Genomic DNA, 20,253 nt, shown 5'->3' with positions numbered 1-20,253 from the left:
GGGAATTAGGCTCCATTACTCCCTGTTGGCATGGGGCTGGGGGCAGCGACGCGTTCCCTTGACCTATATAAACGCCCCCCCACCCCCCGTGCTAATGCACAGAGTGCTGCTCCACAGCACGGCTCCTAATGCCCGTTGTGTAAATACAGTGCAGGAGCAAAGATTTTTATCCCATTAAGTGGGATTAGTGTCTTACCAGCTCTGGCATGAAAGGGGCAGCGGTGAGGGAGGGCTCCGCTCTCTCCCCACCCCTGCGCATTCCTGCTGCTCTTTTCACTGGGTTTCCAGGCCCCCCCTTAGAGTCCCCGTCCACTTGGGCAGTCTGGCTTGTGCAGGTGAGCGCTCCCGCTGGCTGGGATGGAGAGGCTCTCACTGGCTTTCCCTGAGTGCAAACAGTGGCCATGAGGTGAGAGGAGCAGCTGATGCTAATCTGCACCAGCCGTGTGAAAAGCATCTGGTGCCCATGGCTAATTGGACCAGGAACATGCCAGTGGCAGCCAGCTCCCCATACACACCTCTGCCATCCCGATCTGCCCCCAGCTATCCCAGCGCCTGGCTCCCCCTCCCCCCCACACATGTGATGGTGCCCATCCCAATCCACAGTTGTCACGGAGTGTGGGGAGTCCGGCCCTGCACCCCTCTTCCTGGGACTCACAGTGACTCTCAGCCAGCCAGTAAAACAGAGGGTTTATTGGACAACAGGAACACAGGTTACAGCAGAGCTTGTAGACACAGCCACGACCCCTCAATCCAGGCCTTCTGGGGGGTCAGGGTGCTTGGATCCCAGCTTGGGATTCCCTGAATTCCCACCACCCAGCCCCAAACCGAAACTGACCAAACCCTCTCTAGCAGGCTCTCGTCCTGGTCCTTTGTCCAGCTTCCCGGGCAAAGGTGCTGACCCCCTCCCCACTGCCTGGCTCAGGTCACAGGCTCAGCCCCTGTCCCTCCCCTAAAGTCACCCCCGGCTCTCCCATCCCCCACACAGACAGTCCCTACTCCATCACAACAGTGTATAGACATTTTTAAACTAAGTGCAGGTTGAGATTGAGGGGCACTGGCAGCGCTGGGGGGCAGGGCTGGGCTAGCAGGGGGTTGCTGGTCGGGGTTGAGGGGCACTGGCAGAGCTTGGAGGGGGCAGGGCTGGGCTAGCAGGGGGCTGTGGGTCAGGGTTGAGGGGCACTGTGTTAGGCCAGGACTGGTATCACAGCGCCAGGGCTGTGTCTGTCTGTCTGCCTGTCCTAACAATGTGTGGGTGTCAGAGAGGGAGGGGAGAGCTCCGTCAGCCCCTGCCTGTCGGGTGCCAGGAATTGCTGGGCACCAGTTTGACGCCCTGCCCTCAATGCACCCCACTCCCCAATGCACCCCGGTGCAGGCGCCCACCCTGCGGGGAGCTGATGTACAGATGTTCCAGGCGCCTGCTCTCCCTCCTCGCCGCCGCCTGGCTTTGGAAAGTGATGAATTCCTGCACCAGCTAATTAGTCTCTAATTAGCCAGTGGTGTGTAAACAATCGCAGCAGATGGGGGAGAAGGCGGCACTAGTGATAATGACCCGTCAGTGGCGGGGCTGCCTCTGCCAGGCAAGGGGGCAGAGTCTGGCTCAGCGCATGCGGCCTCCCTGGCTCTGTCCGTCCTAGGAGAATACGCTGATGGATGTCTCCAGTGTGGGCCTAGCGTGGGCTATGTCTGCCTGGCTTTTGCTGGTGGAGATCTGCCCAAGGCCTCTACCTGCTGGCGTGCGTGTGCCTGCCATGTGCGCGTGTTGGCAGCCTGGATTTGGCGAGGCCCTGAGCTGCCTCAGGCCCCATTGATGTCAGCGGGAGCCCCTGGGTGCACAACCCCTGGGAACACCCCTCCTTGGGCACGCTGCTCCCCTGCCTGCAGTGGTACCCCGGGCTTGTGCGTCAGGCGTGGCCTGTGGGTGTGCTGTGGCTGTGCATGGGGAACACGGGGTGCCCAGGACGCTGCGTGGGCTGCGCGAGGGCACGTCTTGCCCACACGTTTTAGCCTCAGCTGTTTGGGCGGGGCAGAGTGGAGTGTCCTTTGAGCCACCTGCCGGGGGGACAGCCCCTGTCTTGCCCTCACCCCCACCCAGTCCCACACGGGATCCTTAGCTTGGCATGCATCCCCCACCAATGGGCTTCACCCGCCAGGGGCTGGAGCCCCATGGGGGCGGGTGGCTGAAGGCCGGGGCAGCAGGTGGTGCAGACGCTGCCCTTCCAGGGTGCCCAGCAAGACAGCTGCCGCTCCCATGTCAGTGGGGGCAGAGCATCAGCCTGCAGCGGGCCCCCAAAGACCACCCAGCTCTGACCAGCGCCCTCCCCCTCTTACCCAGCATCCTCCCTGCGTCAGATCTGTAGGCGACAGTGTCAGGTGTCACGGGGAGGGGAAGAGACAGCTGGGTGCAGGGGAACAAACCAGGGTTGCTTCTGGGGAAGGAGCCGGTGCAGAGGAGTGAATTGGAAATGGCCTGTTGATCAATGATGCCTGAGCCACTCACGTCCGCCTGTCAAAGTGTCAGTCATCCCGCGGCTGCACGCCTGCTGCATAATGGCACTGTCAGTTACCATTAACGCTGCCCGGGCCGGGGGCTGCTCTGCAGGGGACCTGGCTGGGGGCCGAGCGACCGGCTCACTGGGGAGCAGGAGGTGCCAAGGGTCAGTCAATGCAGTGCTGAATCCTGATGGGGATATCGGTGTGTCAGTCTGTCTCCATACACACCCATCCACCAATGCATGTATCAGCGTCTTCTACAGAGCCCATCACCATCACGTCAAGCCTCCCTCCCAGTCTCCTGGCCACTCTGAGCCTGCCTGCCAGCCCGCAGTTACCTCCCCATCCCAACTCGTCTGGGCAGGATTTGAACCTCCTGCCTGGTTCCCCGTCCCTACACTCAGCAGCTTTCACCTCCAGGTATCGTTCCTGGGCAGGCAAAGACAGCGGCTGCACTATTCTCACTAGTGATTTGTAACACGGTGGTTCCTGGGACAAAGCAAGCAGTGCTGGGCCCTCTGCAGGCTACAGAGTGGCTCCCAGACCCTTGTGCCTGTTGCACACGCTTTGGCTGTGCACAAGAGCACTAGTGTTATACACATTGCACCAATGGGAAACTGAGGCACAGACTTATAAAGCCACTTGCTCAAGGTAAGGCAGGGAGATGTCAGAACAGAGAATTGAACCCAGCTCTTCCTAGACCCAGGCTGGTGCCCGAACCCCCAGAGATCCTCTTCACTCACCCCCTCGTGTTCCCTCACATCACCTCTCCGTTACCAAGCCAGGTTTTCTTCTCTCTCCCACATCAGCATCTCACCTGGATGCAGAGAGACTGGGATGTGCTGTGATTGTGAGAGGCCAGGCCTGAGGCCCTGAGAGTTTCCTGTGCTGTGTTCAACTCTCAATAAACCCTCCTGTTTTATGCTGGCTGAGAGTCACTCTGGTCTAGAGAACAGAGTTGCATCAGCCCCTTTGGGGGTGAAGAGACCCAAGGGGTCCAGAGCACTTGGACTCCTGGAGGGGGCCCATGGCAGAGACAGACGTGCTAAGGCTCAGAGAGGTGCGGCTCCAGGAGGTGGAGGGGCCTGACCCCGAGAGACAGTGGACCCCTGAGAAGGGCTGTCTCACTAAAAGGGGCACCCCCCATGGACCGCACAGGGCCAAGAGTTGGCACGATCTGTGAGTCCGTGACAATAGGAGTAATTTTGTATTCCTCCCCTCTCCATCTCCTCCTTTTCAAAGCTGAGCCACCTGAGTGCAAAAATCCACATGCTTTGCCGTCAAACTCCAGGAGCTTGCGCTCATGTCTGGAGGCATCAAAAAAGAATCTACATAGAAAACTTCTAGGGAAAGAACTTTGCTGCATATAAATTGGAGGCCCAGAAATCTCCCAGCCTCAGATCTCGCTTTTATTCCAGTTCAGTAACTAAATTGATGATACCTGAATTACAGAGCTGCGCCTCAGAGCCCTCCTCCTGTTCAGCCCCAGCCTGCGCTGCCTCTCGTTGCTCACTCGTGGGATTATTTTCTTTTTTCTTTTATTAAGACTTTGCTGTTGCGGCTTCCCATTAATGAGCTAGGCAGCGCACGTCAGCAGGCTCCTCTCTCGGCCTCAGCCAGGATGTTACCAACGTCACTCCAGGGCGCCGGGTTCCAAACGTGGCAGCAGCGAGGCAGAAAACGAGGGTTTGTAGGAAAGCTGGGGTGGCAAATCGGCCTCGATTTATTATTAATTGTTTGAACTGCAGCGGCACTGCGAAGCTGCCGCTGAGATTGAAGCCCTGTTGTGCTAGGTGCTGGATAGACACCCAGTGATCGAGCGGCTCTGCCCCAAAGGAGGGATCAGTGGCCTTAGAGGGGCCCAGAGATGAAGTGATGTGCCCAAGGGCACACAGAGAGGCAGTGGCAGAGTCAGAAGCTGAACCCGGGAGTCCTAAGCCAGAGCCTTAGCTGGCAGGCCCATTCCCCTGGTGAGGCACCTCCAGCTGGCGACGGGCTGAGCGGAGAAGGGGTCTGGACACCGACACGGCCCTGCTGCCTGCACTCCTTCCAAACTGCCCTGGCATTCAGAGGGAGGTAAGGAGACAGCAGCCTCTGACTCAGACCGTCGGGGCTGAACCTGCTCCCCATGAAATCCAGGGGAGTCTGGCTCAGTTTCGGCAGGCGCCAGAGCAGGGTCTGTGAGGGGAGATGGCTGGGGCGGGCTGGGAGCGGGTTAATCTTGTGAGCAGCCTGCCTCCTCCTCCTCTGTCACTTAGGGCCTGCTGCAGGCCTCCAGATCCCTCTGGCTCAGGTTCGCTGTTCTTCTCCCAGCCCCCCCTGAAATCCCAGCCCCCCTCCATCCCCACCAGCTGCCTCATCATCATTTCCACAGCAACCATCCTCGTCATCACGGAAGGGGGCTGGAGGACTCCAGTGGGAAAGGAGCAAGTGAAATACTCAGGCAGGAGGATGCCCTCAGCATGCAAACGAAGAGCGTGTCTGAAGGAGGATAATAAGGGTTTCAGGTCACACTGTGCCTACATCACTCAATTGCAGCCACCTCTGGGGTGGAGGATGGCAACCGCCAGTGCACAGCACGACACCATGAAGAGTGGAAAGCCGGGCTGGGGAAACTCCCACACTCCTATGAAAGATGTCATGGGACATTTGATGTGCCAGAAATGCAGACAAACCTTGGGGAACTTGCCCAGAACTTGGAAGAGCTACACAGACTCTGTCCAAAGCTGACTGCATTTCAGCACTGAGTGAGCAATCTCTGTGCAGTGTTGCTGTGTGGCGGTTAAATAGCTGCTGCGCCCCACCCCAGAGGTGGCTGCATTTCAGTGCTGTGTGAGTAATCTCTGTGCTGTATGGCGGTTAAATAGCTGCTGCGCCCCACCCCAGAGGTGGCTGCATTTCAGCGCTGCGTGAGTAATCTCTGTGCAGTGTTGCTATGTGGCGGTTAAATAGCTGCTGCACCCCACCCCAGAGGTGGCTGCATTTCAGTGCTGCGTGAGTAACCTCTGTGCAGTGTTGCTATGTGGCAGTTAAATAGCTGCTGCGCCCCACCCCAGAGGTGGCTGCATTTCAGTGCTGACTGAAGAATTTGGATCCCTGGTATTACAGAGATTATCCTTTTCAGATCTGTGTCTCCCAGCGTTCCACTGTCCCCTCTCAGTCTCGGCATATGAGTTCCCAGTGCTGCTTGCTGGTGGACTCTCGGCAGATGCGGCTGGGGCGGGAGAACCCAGCACTAGCTAGCTGTAAAAAGGCAGCTGTGACCTTCGCAAGCACATAACCATGGCATGATCAATAGTGGAATTACGCGCCGCCTCTGCGCTGCGTTTCACCCTTTAATGCAGAACAGATGGCGGAGGGGCTTCAAAGCCGCAAGAAGAGAGTGTGCTGTTTGAGATCAGATTCGGAGGTGTGCAGACTGCAGCGGGACCGACTGGGGAGGCAATCGCTCCGTGCCCCCCACACCTGGAGTGGGATCTTGGCTTGGCACAGGGAGGGGCTGCCTGAGTTCCCTGAACATGCCAGACCTCAGCACTCGAGTGTCTCGAACCAGCCCCAGAGCTCTTCCATTGCGTGAAGTCCATGTGCTGCCAGTGGCCTGCGCCTTGGCCCAGGGGGGCTGCGAATTCTGGAGCCTGGAGCCCGGCTGCTGATGCCTTCTGGGGTGGGAGGGGCTGGTCTCAGCCAGTCAGTAAATAAAGCCTGGCCCGCCCCACCCTGTCGTGGCTGGGGCCCGATCCCGTGGCAGCCGGAAGGGGAGACTTGGGCTGGGGGGTCCTGGATTGGGGTGGGACTATCAATTGCCTATGTCAGCCAACACCCCTTGCTTGGTCACAGGGCCCTGCCCATCCCCAGAGGCTGACTGCACTCCCTGGCCTGTGCTGTCCACGCTTTCCAGGCCTCTCGCCCCTCAGGGGAGCCCCCGCAAGCCCAGCCTGCCCCACCCCACCAGGCATGGGGCACAGGCTGAGCACGGGGCCAGTGTCAGTGTCTGTAATTCCCTCCCCATGCCAACCTCCCTGCAATCTGTATCCCCCATCCCCGGCTGGGTTTTCTCCTGCTAAGCTGGTTTGCCATCATTTGTAACCAGTCCACTTGGGCCTTGCTCATTTCAGAGCTGCCGCCCCCCTTCCCTTTCCAGGAACGTGCTGGGTCCAATCTTCCCCTCCCATCTCGCTCCCAGCCTCACGATTACCCAGCTGCCCTGGGAACTGGCCTGGAATCGGCTTTGATTAACGGCTTCATCTGGAGAGCGGAGGGGCCCTGCCGCCTGCCTGGGCGAATGGCTTTGCTGGGGAGAAAGTGTGTTGGGGGGGGTCATTCAGTATAACCCCCACCCCGCACCCAACCCCTCTCCTGCCCTCCCAGGGGGCAGCCAAGACAGGTGCAGGGCTCTAGACTGACTGCGTGGGAGGATGTGGGGGAACAGCCAGGCTGACACCTCTAGCGGGTGGCCAAGGCCCCAGCTGGCTCATTCTGCTGTCTCCTGCCAGACCCTATCTCCTGGAGGATGAGACTTGGGGGGCTTCCTACCTGTATTCAAACCCGGCGCGGCCTAGTTACCTGGCTAGGGCGGCTAGCAGGGGTCTCGTCTCTAACCAGAAATGCCCACTGATGCTGCTGGAGGGAGCTGTGTTAGAATCGACCCAGTAGCACGTTAGTGAGCAATGGTGCAGTATATTTGGATTTTAGCAGAGCACTGGATCCGGCAGGTCTGCTGTGAGAAGGGCAGATTCTGGTTGTGTTCGGCCCGTGGAACAGGGCCTTACTCTGTGCCCGCTGTATTGGAGCTGGCAGTGCTGTTTGCAGAGCCAGGATCCACCCGCTGGAAACAGGGTGGCAGAATCATGTCCCAGATGTCTCCAGATTTGCTCAGACACTGATGCTGTGTCGCCGACTAGCAGCCGGCTGAGGGTCTGAAATGGGCCAGTCGCAGGGACTGGCTGCGGTCTGAGGTGCGGGTGGAGATCTGGGTTAGGTCCTGTCCTGCCAGATGTTGAATGTGAGGTTTACGTGCTGAACTGGCCAATGGGAATTGGTAGGTGACTTCCAGTCTGGAAACAGGGCAAGAAAATACATCCCTGGGAGAACTGCGAGGAGGCATTGGAGGACAGGAGTGTGCAGGCAGGATGACTGCGGGGACAACAGGGGTAAAATCTGCAGGGAAGATGAGCTCTGGAGTGATCAGGCAGGGGGCTGGTGGCACTGACCGGGGAGATTGGAGGAGCTAAATCTACGTAGGGTATGAACAAGGTGCCCCTGGGGGGGTGAGATGAGGAGGCTCCCTGACCGTTAGATCAGCCCAGTGGTGGAACAGGGTCCCCAGGGGATGGGACAGGAGTCCTGCTGTCTGACAAGCACTAGACAAGAGATTGTAGGGGACAATCTTTTACCTGCGGGTGGGGTGGGGCTGGATCTTCCCCCCGGCAGGGCATGTTGGACGAGCAGGACCACGTGCACTGCCCAAGCTGGAGTGACACAACTGCTTTGGTGAGAGCGGGAAGCTCCATGTCGGCCCGGCCACTGCACGACCTGACCCCTCCTGACCGATAGCATCGGGCCATGGGGTGGCAGGCGCTACCCCGGCTCATCGCCCCTGAGATCAGACTGGGTTGCCTCTCGTAGACTTGCTCTGGGCAGGGCCGTAGAGCGTCAGGGTCCCAGCTGTCCGGCACCGTCTCCTTTCCCAGGAGCGAATGCTCCATGGTGCCTCTGGAGCAGAGATTGCAGGATGTGCTCCAGGCCCAAGTGCTGCCCTCAGCCTCTGCCGAAGAGATGAAGGTGCAGTGGGACTGGGAGCAGGGCAGGCTGAGAGGCCACTCATCCAGGGCCCGGCTCTGGGTACCCCAGCAGCTGTCAGTTCCTTTTCCAGCTCATCTCATCCAGGAGGCGAGACCCAGGATGTCAGTGGAGCAGCTCGCCAAGTTGCCATGGAAGGCCAGTTTTCCCAGCTCTCCTGACTTTTCCAGGAGGCAGCCCCCTGGCAAGTTGTCACGTGGGCTTGTGAGGCTGCAGCATGGTGAGACTTTTTAGGTTAGCTCATGGAGGGGACCTGGGTTCTAGTCCCAGCAATGCCACTGATTCACTGGGTGACTTTGGGCAAGTCACATCCCTGCTCTGTGCCTCAGTTTTCCCATCTGTAAAATAGGGCTAATGCTGTTTGCTTTCCTTTGGGTGCGATCCAGCTGCAAACTCCTCAGTGCCTAGTTTCCCCACTGAATTCCATGGGATTTCCACATGCAGGGGGACTTGTGGGGCCAGATGCATTGAGATACACCAGTGAAAGTGGCTGTGTTGGGACCAGGTATCACTGCTACTTGTTATTATTCTATAAGGCCTGTGCTGTGGTCAGTCACGTCCCTGTCTGCAGAGGCAACTTTTCATAGCAGTTTCTTTGCAGGCTGTCTGCCTCTGCTAACCATGGCCATAGCAGGTCACAAAGCACATGTGGCTACTCAGTTCCTAGATAGGTGGGCAGGGGGTGAGGGACCGTGTCTGTCACGTTTATTTCCTTCATTTTCATTTGGGAGCCGGCCTGATGGAGCAGCCAGCTCCAGCCAGCATGTTTCAGCCAGCGGAGTGGGCGCGAGTGCCTTTCATGTCCCCAGAGACATGTTAATCCCATGCACTCTCTGCCAAGGGGCATGCCTCTGATCCCCCTCCGCTGTTAGGAATGCTGCTGGATGGCAGACAGAGGGCATTTGTAGTGTAGATTGGCATCAATTTATTGTTTTCCTCTCAGTTCTCAAGACTTAGCAGTTTTGCTTAAGCCAAAGAGCTTGACTTATGCCAGGGGGGAAAAGATGAAGGCGTTTTCTCTTTCTTTCTTCTTTTGCTTTTCTTTTTCAAGAAAGATTAGATTGAAACTAAAAGAGAAGGAAGATTAGCCAGCACTGGAGACTCTGGGGGCAGACAGTCCAGCAGCCTGGCCCTCGGGGCCTGGAGCCAGCAGAGGTTAATTTGAAACTCCCAAGAGGACAAAGCATGAGAGGGAGCTCAGACCCCTCGCTGCCATGCAGGGTGCCCGGAAACACACCAGGATCCCGTTTGTTATTGGCCTGTTCCTTGGTGCAGCTTCGGCTTTGCCGTCGTGGGAATGATCTGGGCCAGGGACTCTGGGAGGTGCCCTTTGTCCCTGGGTTTCAAGCACTTCCCAGTCACCACAGTACACCTGGTAAGCAGCTGCGCCCTGAGCGGGGCTGGGGTCCGCTGTCCTCTGGGCATGGGGGGAACCATGGCGCCTGCCTGACACCTTCACTGACAGTCCCGAGTTTGGTTCGTGGACAAGAGAAGCCAAGACATCCACTTCCGAGCGAACTGCCCCGCATGAAAGAAGTGGAGGGCCGTTTCGTGCCATGCGCACCCCCTCCTGCCCCCACCCTGTTGCTTGCTGTGAAGTGGGCCCCGGGGGGAAGGGGCATTCAATCCCCAGGGGCCAGGGCCGCTATTGTCTTCAAACAAACTGCTGCTGACAGGAACTAAGGGCAGCGGGTTTTGTGCATCATGTTTATTTTCTCCCCCCGTAAATAAATAAATAAATAGAAATAAACTGCAATTCAAAGTGCACTTGAAGGCTGCTGGGGAATATGAACGTGCCTTTGAAGTACAAGGGCTTCCATTTGTTAAACCGAAAATGGAGCTGTGTGTTTCTATTCCGAGGTTCCTTAGCAAAGAAAACCAGAGAGCAGTGACTGTTTCTTCTTCTCCCGCTCAGCCTTCAACGCTCCAGCCCCCAGAGTGAAAAGTCCAGTGTCATCTGAGCTGCGGCAAAGGGAGCGTGGAAACAAAGCACCTTGGATAAGCCCTAGATGACTAAGCTCTTGTCGATATGGCTGCAGAAATGGCTTGGAGGGGAGAGGTGGAGGGAGGTTTCTGAGCGGTGTGATTACTGGGGGTGGCTTCGCAGGGTAACCAGATTAATGTAGGCTGTGTCAGCCGCCCCTGGTTTAAAGAGTGACTGCAGGGATGTGTGGGGTTCATCTTATAATGAATCTAGCTGGGTCTGTGAGATGGCTGCCCTCTAGTTGATGGATCAGAAGTGCTCAGCTGTGTTTCATAGGACCTGTACTGTTAATTTCTAATGGAGATTCTCCTTTAGCTTAGGTGGCAAGAGCCGAATTCTGTCCCCCTCATGCCAGGATGTTCCACTGGCAGTGGAATGACAGCTGTGAATTCCTAGGTGTCCCCAGATTCTTTCCACTATTCCCAGATCAAATTGGCGCGGTTTGTGTGTTGAAAGCAGGACGTCCTTAATGGTGCTGGATCAGCATGGCCAGTGGTTTGACTGCTGCACAAGGAGGAAGAGCACCCAGCTCACTCTCCTCTAGCTGTGTCAGTTCAGGTGGGGCTAATGGGAGCACGAATTGGCTCATGTCAGTAAAGCCACCACAGGGTGTCCTGCTGGAGAGTGCTAGGGTGGGATAGGAATTGAGTGGGAGCCCTCTGGAGCAGCAGCTCTCAACCTTTCCAGACAACTGTCCCCCTTTCAGGAGTCTGATTTGTCCTGTGGACCCCCAAGTTTCACCTCACTTCAAAACTACTTGCTTAGAAAATCAGACATAAAAACACAGAAGTGTCACAGCCTCTGTTACTGACACATCACCTCCTTTCTCCTTTTTACCATAGAACTATCAAATAAATCCAGTGGAATATAAATACTGTCCTTTCCTTGCAGCGTACAATCTACAGAGCAGGATAAACAAGTCGGATGAAATGTTAGTTTGTGCTGACTTTGCTAGTGCATTTTATGTAGCCTGTTGTCAAACTAGGCAAATCTCTAGCTGAGTTGTTGCACGCCCTGGAAGGATGCTGCGTACCCTCAGGGATATGTGTAACCCTGGCTGAGAACCACTGCTCTAAAGGCCCTCACCATGTCCTGTGTTCCAGGAGACAGCACAATCCTGCCGGAGAAGCAAGCTTGATTCATCCCTTAGGACTACCCCAGCTATGCCTAGAAACACCTGCCTCTTCCCCCACCCCCAAGTCCAAGCAGCACAAAGATCCTTAGTTCATTTGGTCTGGGGTTTTTAGCCCTCCTGCCACGTGCTCTGAGCAGCAAATTCAGCTGCTGGGAGAACTCCACTGGCAACACTCATCTTCCCAGGGAGGAGAGCAACGATAAGAGTCTTTGATCCTTTCGTTGGTGACTCCCCTGTCCAGACATGGGGAGTTTCCACTTGTCTGGACCCAGAGCCATCTGACATTGACGGGGCTCCTCTTTTGGAAGGGGCAGAACAATTTTCCTCGTAGCGCAGCGCCTCTCCCTATGAATGTCCCACCCCTGCAGAGTCATGCATCTGCTCACAGAGGCTCACGCTACGCCTGCTCACACATTACCCTGCAGTATGGAGCACAGACACTGCCAGTGAGATTAATTCAGGAAGCCACTCACCAGCATTCAACAGCGTCCGAACATCGAACGCTTCCTTCGCATTCTAATACCGGTTTGATCAATATTAACCCGCCAGCGGGCCCGACAGATTCCAGCTCCGGATCTGTCAGTGTCCAGTCGAGATGTGGAGACCTTGGAATGAGCTGGTGCCTGGTCTGCCAGCGTCACATGGCTGAAGGCCAATGGAAGGTGAGGTGCCGAATGTGAGGGGAAGTGGTGTCTGGGCGATGGCTAGTGGAAGGCGAGGTGCCGAATGCGAGCGGTAGTGGTGTCTGGCTGGTGGCCAGTAGAAGGCGAGGTGCCAAATGCGAGGGGAAGTGGTGTCTGGGCGATGGCTAGTGGAAGGCGAGGTGCCGAATGCGAGGGGTAGTGGTGTCTGGTTGGTGGCCAGTGGAAGGCAAGGTGCCGAATGCGAGGGGTAGTGGTGTCTGGTTGGTGGCCAGTGGAAGGTGAGGTGCCGAATGCGAGGGGAAGTGGTGTCTGGGCGATGGCTAGTGGAAGGCGAGGTGCCGAATGCGAGCGGTAGTGGTGTCTGGTTGGTGGCCAGTAGAAGGCGAGGTGCCGAATGCGAGGGGAAGTGGTGTCTGGGCGATGGCTAGTGGAAGGCGAGGTGCCGAATGCGAGGGGTAGTGGTGTCTGGTTGGTGGCCAGTGGAAGGCTAGGTGCTGAATGCGAGGGGAAGTGGGGTCTGGTTGGTGGCCAGTGGAAGGCGAGGTGCCGAATGCGAGGGGAAGTGATGTCTGGTTGGTGGCCAGTGGAAGGCGAGGTGCCGAATGCGAGGGGTAGTGGTGTCTGGTTGGTGGCCAGTGGAAGGTGAGGTGCCGAATGCGAGGGGAAGTGGTGTCTGGGCGATGGCTAGTGGAAGGTGAGGTGCCGAATGTGAGAGGAAGTGGTGTCTGGGCGATGGCTAGTGGAAGGCGAGGTGCCGAATGCGAGCGGTAGTGGTGTCTGGTTGGTGGCCAGTGGAAGGCGAGGTGCCGAATGCGAGGGGCAGTGGTGTCTGGTTGGTGGCTAGTGGAAGGCGAGGTGCCGAATGCGAGGGGTAGTGGTGTCTGGTTGGTGGCCAGTGGAAGGCGAGGTGCCGAATGCGAGGGGCAGTGGTGTCTGGTTGGTGGCTAGTGGAAGGCGAGGTGCCGAATGCGAGGGGTAGTGGTGTCTGGTTGGTGGCCAGTGGAAGGCGAGGTGCCGAATGCGAGGGGCAGTGGTGTCTGGTTGGTGGCTAGTGGAAGGCGAGGTGCCGAATGCGAGGGGTAGTGGTGTCTGGTTGGTGGCCAGTGGAAGGCAAGGTGCCGAATGCGAGGGGTAGTGGTGTCTGGTTGGTGGCCAGTGGAAGGTGAGGTGCCGAATGCGAGGGGAAGTGGTGTCTGGGCGATGGCTAGTGGAAGGCGAGGTGCCGAATGCGAGCGGTAGTGGTGTCTGGTTGGTGGCCAGTAGAAGGCGAGGTGCCGAATGCGAGGGGAAGTGGTGTCTGGGCGATGGCTAGTGGAAGGCGAGGTGCCGAATGCGAGGGGTAGTGGTGTCTGGTTGGTGGCCAGTGGAAGGCTAGGTGCTGAATGCGAGGGGAAGTGGGGTCTGGTTGGTGGCCAGTGGAAGGCGAGGTGCCGAATGCGAGGGGAAGTGATGTCTGGTTGGTGGCCAGTGGAAGGCGAGGTGCCGAATGCGAGGGGTAGTGGTGTCTGGTTGGTGGCCAGTGGAAGGTGAGGTGCCGAATGCGAGGGGAAGTGGTGTCTGGGCGATGGCTAGTGGAAGGTGAGGTGCCGAATGTGAGGGGAAGTGGTGTCTGGGCGATGGCTAGTGGAAGGCGAGGTGCCGAATGCGAGGGGTAGTGGTGTCTGGTTGGTGGCCAGTGGAAGGTGAGGTGCCGAATGCGAGGGGCAGTGGTGTCTGGGCGATGGCTAGTGGAAGGCGAGGTGCCGAATGCGAGAGGAAGTGGTGTCTGGGCGATGGCTAGTGGAAGGCGAGGTGCCGAATGCGAGCGGTAGTGGTGTCTGGTTGGTGGCCAGTAGAAGGCGAGGTGCCGAATGCGAGGGGAAGTGGTGTCTGGGCGATGGCTAGTGGAAGGCGAGGTGCCGAATGCGAGGGGTAGTGGTGTCTGGTTGGTGGCCAGTGGAAGGCTAGGTGCCGAATGCGAGGGGTAGTGGTGTCTGGTTGGTGGCCAGTGGAAGGTGAGGTGCCGAATGCGAGGGGAAGTGGTGTCTGGGCGATGGCTAGTGGAAGGTGAGGTGCCGAATGTGAGGGGAAGTGGTGTCTGGGCGATGGCTAGTGGAAGGCGAGGTGCCGAATGCGAGGGGTAGTGGTGTCTGGTTGGTGGCCAGTGGAAGGCGAGGTGCCGAATGCGAGGGGCAGTGGTGTCTGGTTGGTGGCTAGTGGAAGGCGAGGTGCCGAATGCGAGGGGTAGTGGTGTCTGGTTGGTGGCCAGTGGAAGGCGAGGTGCCGAATGCGAGGGGCAGTGGTGTCTGGTTGGTGGCCAGTGGAAGGCGAGGTGCCGAATGCGAGGGCAAGTGGTATCTGGGCAATGGCTAGTGGCCAGCAAGATGTTCACGGGACACTGTCTATTGCCGTGTGCCCCCTACTTTGCTTCGTTTAACAGCCTGAGCCCGGCTCTGGGAGCCTGGGACGCCTGGGCTCCATCTCCGCCATTGTGTGACTGTGGGTGATGCCCTAGCGGGTTCCTCTGTGCTGGGAAGCAGGGGTACAGCTCCTGCCCTGCCTGACGGGGTGGGGAGGAGATTTGCAAAGGGCTTTGAGATCCCCTGGCACCAAAGCATCATTATCTCCCTGGCTGTGGCATGGACGCCGCCACTGTCAGCACAGAACAAATCTTCCCCCGGGGCAAAGACGTCCCCAGGTCTCATCTCAGCCTTGGCAGGGCTCTTTTAAGCACCAGGTGGTTGGAAAGAACAAACCCTTCAAAGTCCCCCCCCCCCGACTCCTCTCTCGCTCCTGTTTTCCGCCTTCTCCATCCCCCTACTCCCGGGCCCCTTTCCACACCTCCTTCAGCCCCCACCCAGCTGTGTGCCAGGGCCGCTACCCTGCTGAGGAGCAGGGGTCAGGTTGGTGAGATCAACTTCCTCTCTGCTGCTGAGTCCTGGTGTGCCCCGGGCAAGGCTCGTCACCTCCCAGGGCCTCAGTCCCCCCCGTGTAATCCCTGTGTCCTCCCGGGCCGCGCCCAGGACAACAGGGCTGTGACCATCAGGCTGAACAAGCAAAGAGGAGGCCTCGGTCTCAAGCCGGCCCAGGGCCCAATGCCCAGCGGTGCCGCCCCCACCTCCCTGCAGGGTGGCTCTGCTAGAGTCAACAGAGGCATCTGGGCTGGCATGTGCCCACCTGACGGGGCTGAGGCTGGGCTTGGGATGTGATTGACTCCTGGGGTGGCTGAGGGAGTCCTGCTCCTGCCAGTTGCCGTTCAGTCTGGTGTGTGGTGACCGCAATGCTGTGGGTGCCGTGGGGGGGCGTATGCCCCACGGGAGGGGACGGGGGCCACATGGGGTGCTCTCGGGATCCAGTGGGTTTCATTTTGCCCCTTTTGCCTCTCTTTCTAGATGATGTTTCGCCGTATTTCAAAACGGAGCCGGTTCGGAGCCAGGTCCACCTGGAAGGGAACCGCTTGGTCCTGACCTGCATGGCCGAGGGCAGCTGGCCACTGGAGTTCAAGTGGCTTCACAACAACAAGGAGCTGACCAAGTTCTCTCTGGAATACCGGTGAGCGAGCCCCCGTGCCCTCCTTGCCCTGCCCCAGTCGGGAACTGCCGGGACCTTTCACATCAGAGCAGCTGCAGCCACGGGGCTGGGGAGCTTTGCGCATCTCGACTGTTTCTTCTGCTCAGGCTGTTGTGGGGTGGGACGAGGGGAGCTGGCCGGGGCATCCCAGGTGCTGGGGGATCCCAGGTGAGGACACGCAAGCGTCCTGTAGAGCGGACGAGTTCCCCGGGGTCTGGGCGCGCATCTGGGGTGGCTTGCTGGGGAGGTGGGACACAGGGACACGCTGAGAGCCAAGATGAAATGATATTGCCCTCTCCTGGCCTCCCTGGGCACAATCCACCCGAGGGCAGGAAATTGCTAACAGTGTCGTTACCCCTACGCTCCCACTGCCTGCTCAGCGATTGTGAAGCAGGCAATGCTATCGGGATATGCCGGGATGCACCGGCCCCCACATCCAAGGCACTGGAGAGCGGCTAAGGGGCCAGTGCTGAGAAAAAAGGGAAGAGTAGCAAGAGACGTCTGTCCCCCTTCGCTCTCCGAGCTCCTGTCCCTTGCTAAGGCCCAGCTGGGCAGAGAGGGTGGCAGGTGCTGGCGGTGGGTTTCCTGGGGCGCGGGAAACTGCCCTGCGCTGGCCATGGGTGTCCAAGAGACCTATGGAAATTGCCAGTTAATTCCCAGATTCACTCCCTTCTTCCAAACACTACAGTCTAGTCTCAGGTGTGTGCCTGTTGGGGGCAGTCTGCCCACCTGCTGCCCTGCGGGCTGCCCCGCAAACAGTGTGGCAGGGGCGGTTGGGGAAGTGGTCGGGCAGTAGGATGGCCAGACAGCAAGCGTGAAAAATTGGCACGGGGGGGAATAGGAGCCTATACAAGAAAAAGACTCAAAAATCGGGACTGTCCCTATAAAATTGGGACATCTGGTCACCCTACTGGGCAGGGACTCAGGATTGCCAGGGACCAGGTGGCCACGGTGCAGCCTGCAGGCCACACCCCGTCCAGTATGATCTGTGGCTGCCACCCCTTTGAACGCAGCGTGCGGCCTGGGGAGACTACAGGTCCCAGCATTCAGGGCTCCATCTTGGCCCAGTACAGGAGATTAAGGGGGAGTGTTGCATGCTGGGACTTATAGTCTCAGCTGGCTGCCCCTCTGCAGGAGCAGAGCAGCTGGTATCGGTAGGGTGACCAGATGTCCTGATTTGATAGGCACAGTCCCGATATTTGGGGCTTTTTCTTATATAGGCTCCTATGACCCCCTACCCCCGTCCCGATTTTTCACACTTGCTATCTGGTCACCCTACGTATCGGCCACGTTTTAGGCAAATGACGTGCACACACACCCCTCCCCCCGAGGTTCCTCGGGCCCGGCCCCTGGTTCTGGTCCATCTGGGTGGGAGGGAAGGAGCCATGCGTATGGTGCCCCCATGTCGGTGCACGATGCTGAGCTTGCCAACGGCTGCCTTGCCGTGTCTGGAGAACGCGCTGGGGCAGGGAAGCGCAGGCCAGCGACGGGAGGAAGTGCTTGGGCAGAGCGGCATGCGGGTGGAGGCCAAGGCAACGCAGCTGGCATGCCGCACAGCCGGGGCACGGTTTGGAGAGGCCTGCAGGTTTGTCAAGGGGGAAGGGACGGGAACCGGAGCCTGCCGGGGCTGCTGAGGTCCCTGCTTTCCGAGGAGGCTTTAAAACCCACTTCCCAGGAAAACTCTGGCTGTGGACTCCCTTTGCCATGGACCAGCAATGCCCCCAGGCAAGGCGTTCCCAGGGAGCGAGTGCGGGGCAGAGGAGCACATGGGGAAACCCGTTAGACATTGAAATATTATAGTGCAGTAGCACCTGGAAGCCGCGAGTAGGGATGGGGCCCTCACTGTGCTAGGCTGTCCTAGGCTGACTCCACCAGGGACTGATCAGCTGCCACCCACTGAGGCTGGGACGCCAAGGATCCGGTGATAACCGGAAGATCACCTGGTCCTCATAAAAGCAGAGCTGCGGAGAGTAGGTAGATCCTGCACGAGCTGCTGGGACTGGGTTTCGAGCCGTCTCAGGCAGGTGTCTGCAAAGAGTGATTCTGCAGGGAGCAGGCTTGGAAGGAGAAGGAAGCAGCGAGGCCTTTGACTGCCAGTGTGGGGTAATTCCAGCCAGGAGCCGGCTCCTGCAGAAAACCCCCAGTCGGGGGAGAGGATCTGATTGACCCGCTGAATTTACGTCAAACTGTTTGATTTGGAAGATTCAGAGCTGAGGCCTGGGAGAAAAGGGACTGGGGCCTGTGTCAGGAGAGCACACGGGCCAGGGCATCGGCCTGGTGGCTTCCCCAGGCACCGGACACACGTGTAGCACAAAGACAGTCCCTGCCCGGGTGGCTGTGGCAAACAGAGGCAGGGGGCGGGAGACTGCTTTGGGTCGGTGAGATCTGTGTGCACTGTGCACCCGCTCTGTTAATCCATTAACGCCGGGCGGAGCGCTTTGAAGATGAAAAGTGCTGCATGCTAATATTACAGCGCTGCGTACTTAGCCGGCGCTCGCCGTCTTCACGCTGTTCGTTAGCTGTCCCGCGCTTTGACCATTATCAATAGCTTTCGCCGCAATTGGCAATGCCACCCCCTCCAGCCCAGTGGCGACAGCCCCACCTGCCGTCCCCAGGGCCCATCCTCAGCTTTATTCCCAGCTCCTGGTTTGCGTGGCGGGTGGGAGGAATCAGAAAGAAAAGCCACTGCCCCGGCGTCACAGCCGCCCAAGGCTCACCTTTAAATCAGGCCGGGCACCTCTCCCCCTTTCCTCCGCGTGTGTCATCCTCTCTATTTTAATCAATAATTCAGCCCTAGATCAGCTGTTCCACATGTCAAGTCATCAAATCCAAAGGCTTCTCGTTGCTGTAGCAACTCCTAAGTGGTCCAGGACCCTGGGAAGGCAGACAATGGGCCCAGTGTGAAATCCCCTCTCTGACAGCAATTGGAGGACCCCATTGCTGGCTGCTGGGCCCACGACCTGCTATGAAGGGAAGTAACTTTGTTTTGTGTTAGCCGAGGAGGTGGCTGCGCCGGGTGGCTGGGCTGGGCTGGGCTGGGTTTTTGCTTTGAGGTTTATTTTTCCAGTTGAGATTCTGGGGTTGCAAGGAAAAATGCCGAACTGAGAGTCAAATTACCCCAACCTGCTGGGCGCAGACAGGCAGCGAGCTCTGGGCAGGCCAGAGTCACACCCCGTCGCACTGCACAGAGGGCCCATCCCTGGGCTCTGCGCTCCAGCTAACGTCTCAGGGCCTTTGCCTGAGCGAACAATGACTCCGTGGTTCCCATCACCATCGCATCTGGACACTGCACATTCATTCCCCTGGAGCGGGGCAAGTGTCATTTCCCCCATGTTGTAGATAGGGAAACTGAGGCACAGAGCTGCAAAGGGCCTTGCCTGTGGCCGCAGAGGCAGCTGGCTGTTGAACCAAGAGCTCCCAAATACTGGCCCAGTGCCTTAGCCACACTCCCGCAGCGAGCGTAAGACCCTCCAGACTTGGTTTGCAGTGACTCGCTGGGGCAGGGCTGGGGAGGCGTGTCACTCACTTAAGCAAACAAGCGTAGAACAAATTGCAAGTCAGAGGGCTAGAGTGAAGCGGGTGCTGGCCAGTGGAGTCGGGGCCAGGTGGGTGAGGAAGAACCAGCACAATGCATGGGTGTTTCACACGCAGCCCGTCACACGCCTCAGCCTTCCCTGCCTCTTGCTGTGAGCACAGACCCTCCCCACCCGCCAGCTCTTGGGAGGGAGGCACCACCGTGCTGCCCGCAGCAGCCCCGTGGCTTGTGTGACGGGTGGGCCTGTCCAGGGCAGTAGAGCCCAGGGTTCCTACACTGCAAGCAGTCACAGGAACACAGCTGCCAGTTCGAGGGAGCTCGAGATCTGTGGGTGCAAATGCTCCTATTCAGGCTGCCAACAACCCGCAGGCCCCAGGAGACCCCCTCCCCCCAGCTTTCAGCAGCGGGCAGCTGGGGCAAAGCCACCAGGACGCTTAGCGCAGCCGACTCAGGGGACTGACAGTTCGGGGAAGATGGGGACTTGAGGGCACTGTGGGAGTGGGGGAGGCAGATGAGCGTCCCGACCGGGGTGTGGACCCCCAAATGGAGTGCCAGGGCTGGGAGCTAGAATCGGGCTGGGTTTGCTGCTCTGCCACCTGTGCGTTTCTGTAAACTCCCCTTCGATGCTGAAACATCCAGGAGGCAGCAGAAAAGCCGGCGGTGCTGGGGGCGGGGTGAATCTCTGGGTCACTGAGGGGGCTGGGGATCGGTGTGGTGAGCAATATGGGGAGCTAATTAAGCAGGGCAGCGAGAGAAGCACTGAGGTGGATGCCTACACGACAGCTTAGCTGGCAGCTGCTGCGGCGGCGTTTCCAAGGTGGGTTTATTTATTCATGTGACAGGTGCTGGGGCTGGGATTGTGGCGTGCACACGGATCAGCCCGGAGAAGAGCCAGCCATTGCAGCTCTTAAAGGAGAAACCAGGAAATAGGCTCCTGGTTAACGTGTTTTGGAGCAGGGCAGCATGTCAAGGGGGCTCTTCCCGTCCACTTGGAAAGTCCCGCAACCGCCGCATTATGCAAAACCAGGCCATGGAGCCACTCGCCGCCCCCTCGCCCGCAGTGCCACCCCGCTGGCCGGCGTAGGTGCATTTCAGTACGGGCTGCCTCCGCTGAGGC

General features: G+C 58.5%; 1 protein-coding gene across 5 annotated transcripts in view; it reads left to right on the top strand.

Annotated features, from left to right (window-relative positions):
• SDK2 (sidekick cell adhesion molecule 2) overlaps positions 1-20,253 on the top strand; it is a 173,229-nt gene that overhangs the window by 73,908 nt on the left and 79,068 nt on the right. For all 5 annotated transcript variants that reach the window (XM_050920798.1, XM_050920797.1, XM_050920795.1 and 2 more), the window contains exon 2: positions 15,424-15,583. In XM_050920798.1, the coding sequence (XP_050776755.1) occupies positions 15,424-15,583 (160 nt within the window). The remainder of the gene's footprint in view (positions 1-15,423; positions 15,584-20,253) is intronic.

This window comes from Gopherus flavomarginatus, chromosome 12 (genome assembly GCF_025201925.1).
Source record: "Gopherus flavomarginatus isolate rGopFla2 chromosome 12, rGopFla2.mat.asm, whole genome shotgun sequence".
NCBI lineage: Eukaryota > Metazoa > Chordata > Testudines > Testudinidae > Gopherus > Gopherus flavomarginatus.
This window is presented reverse-complemented; position numbering and strand designations above follow the sequence as displayed.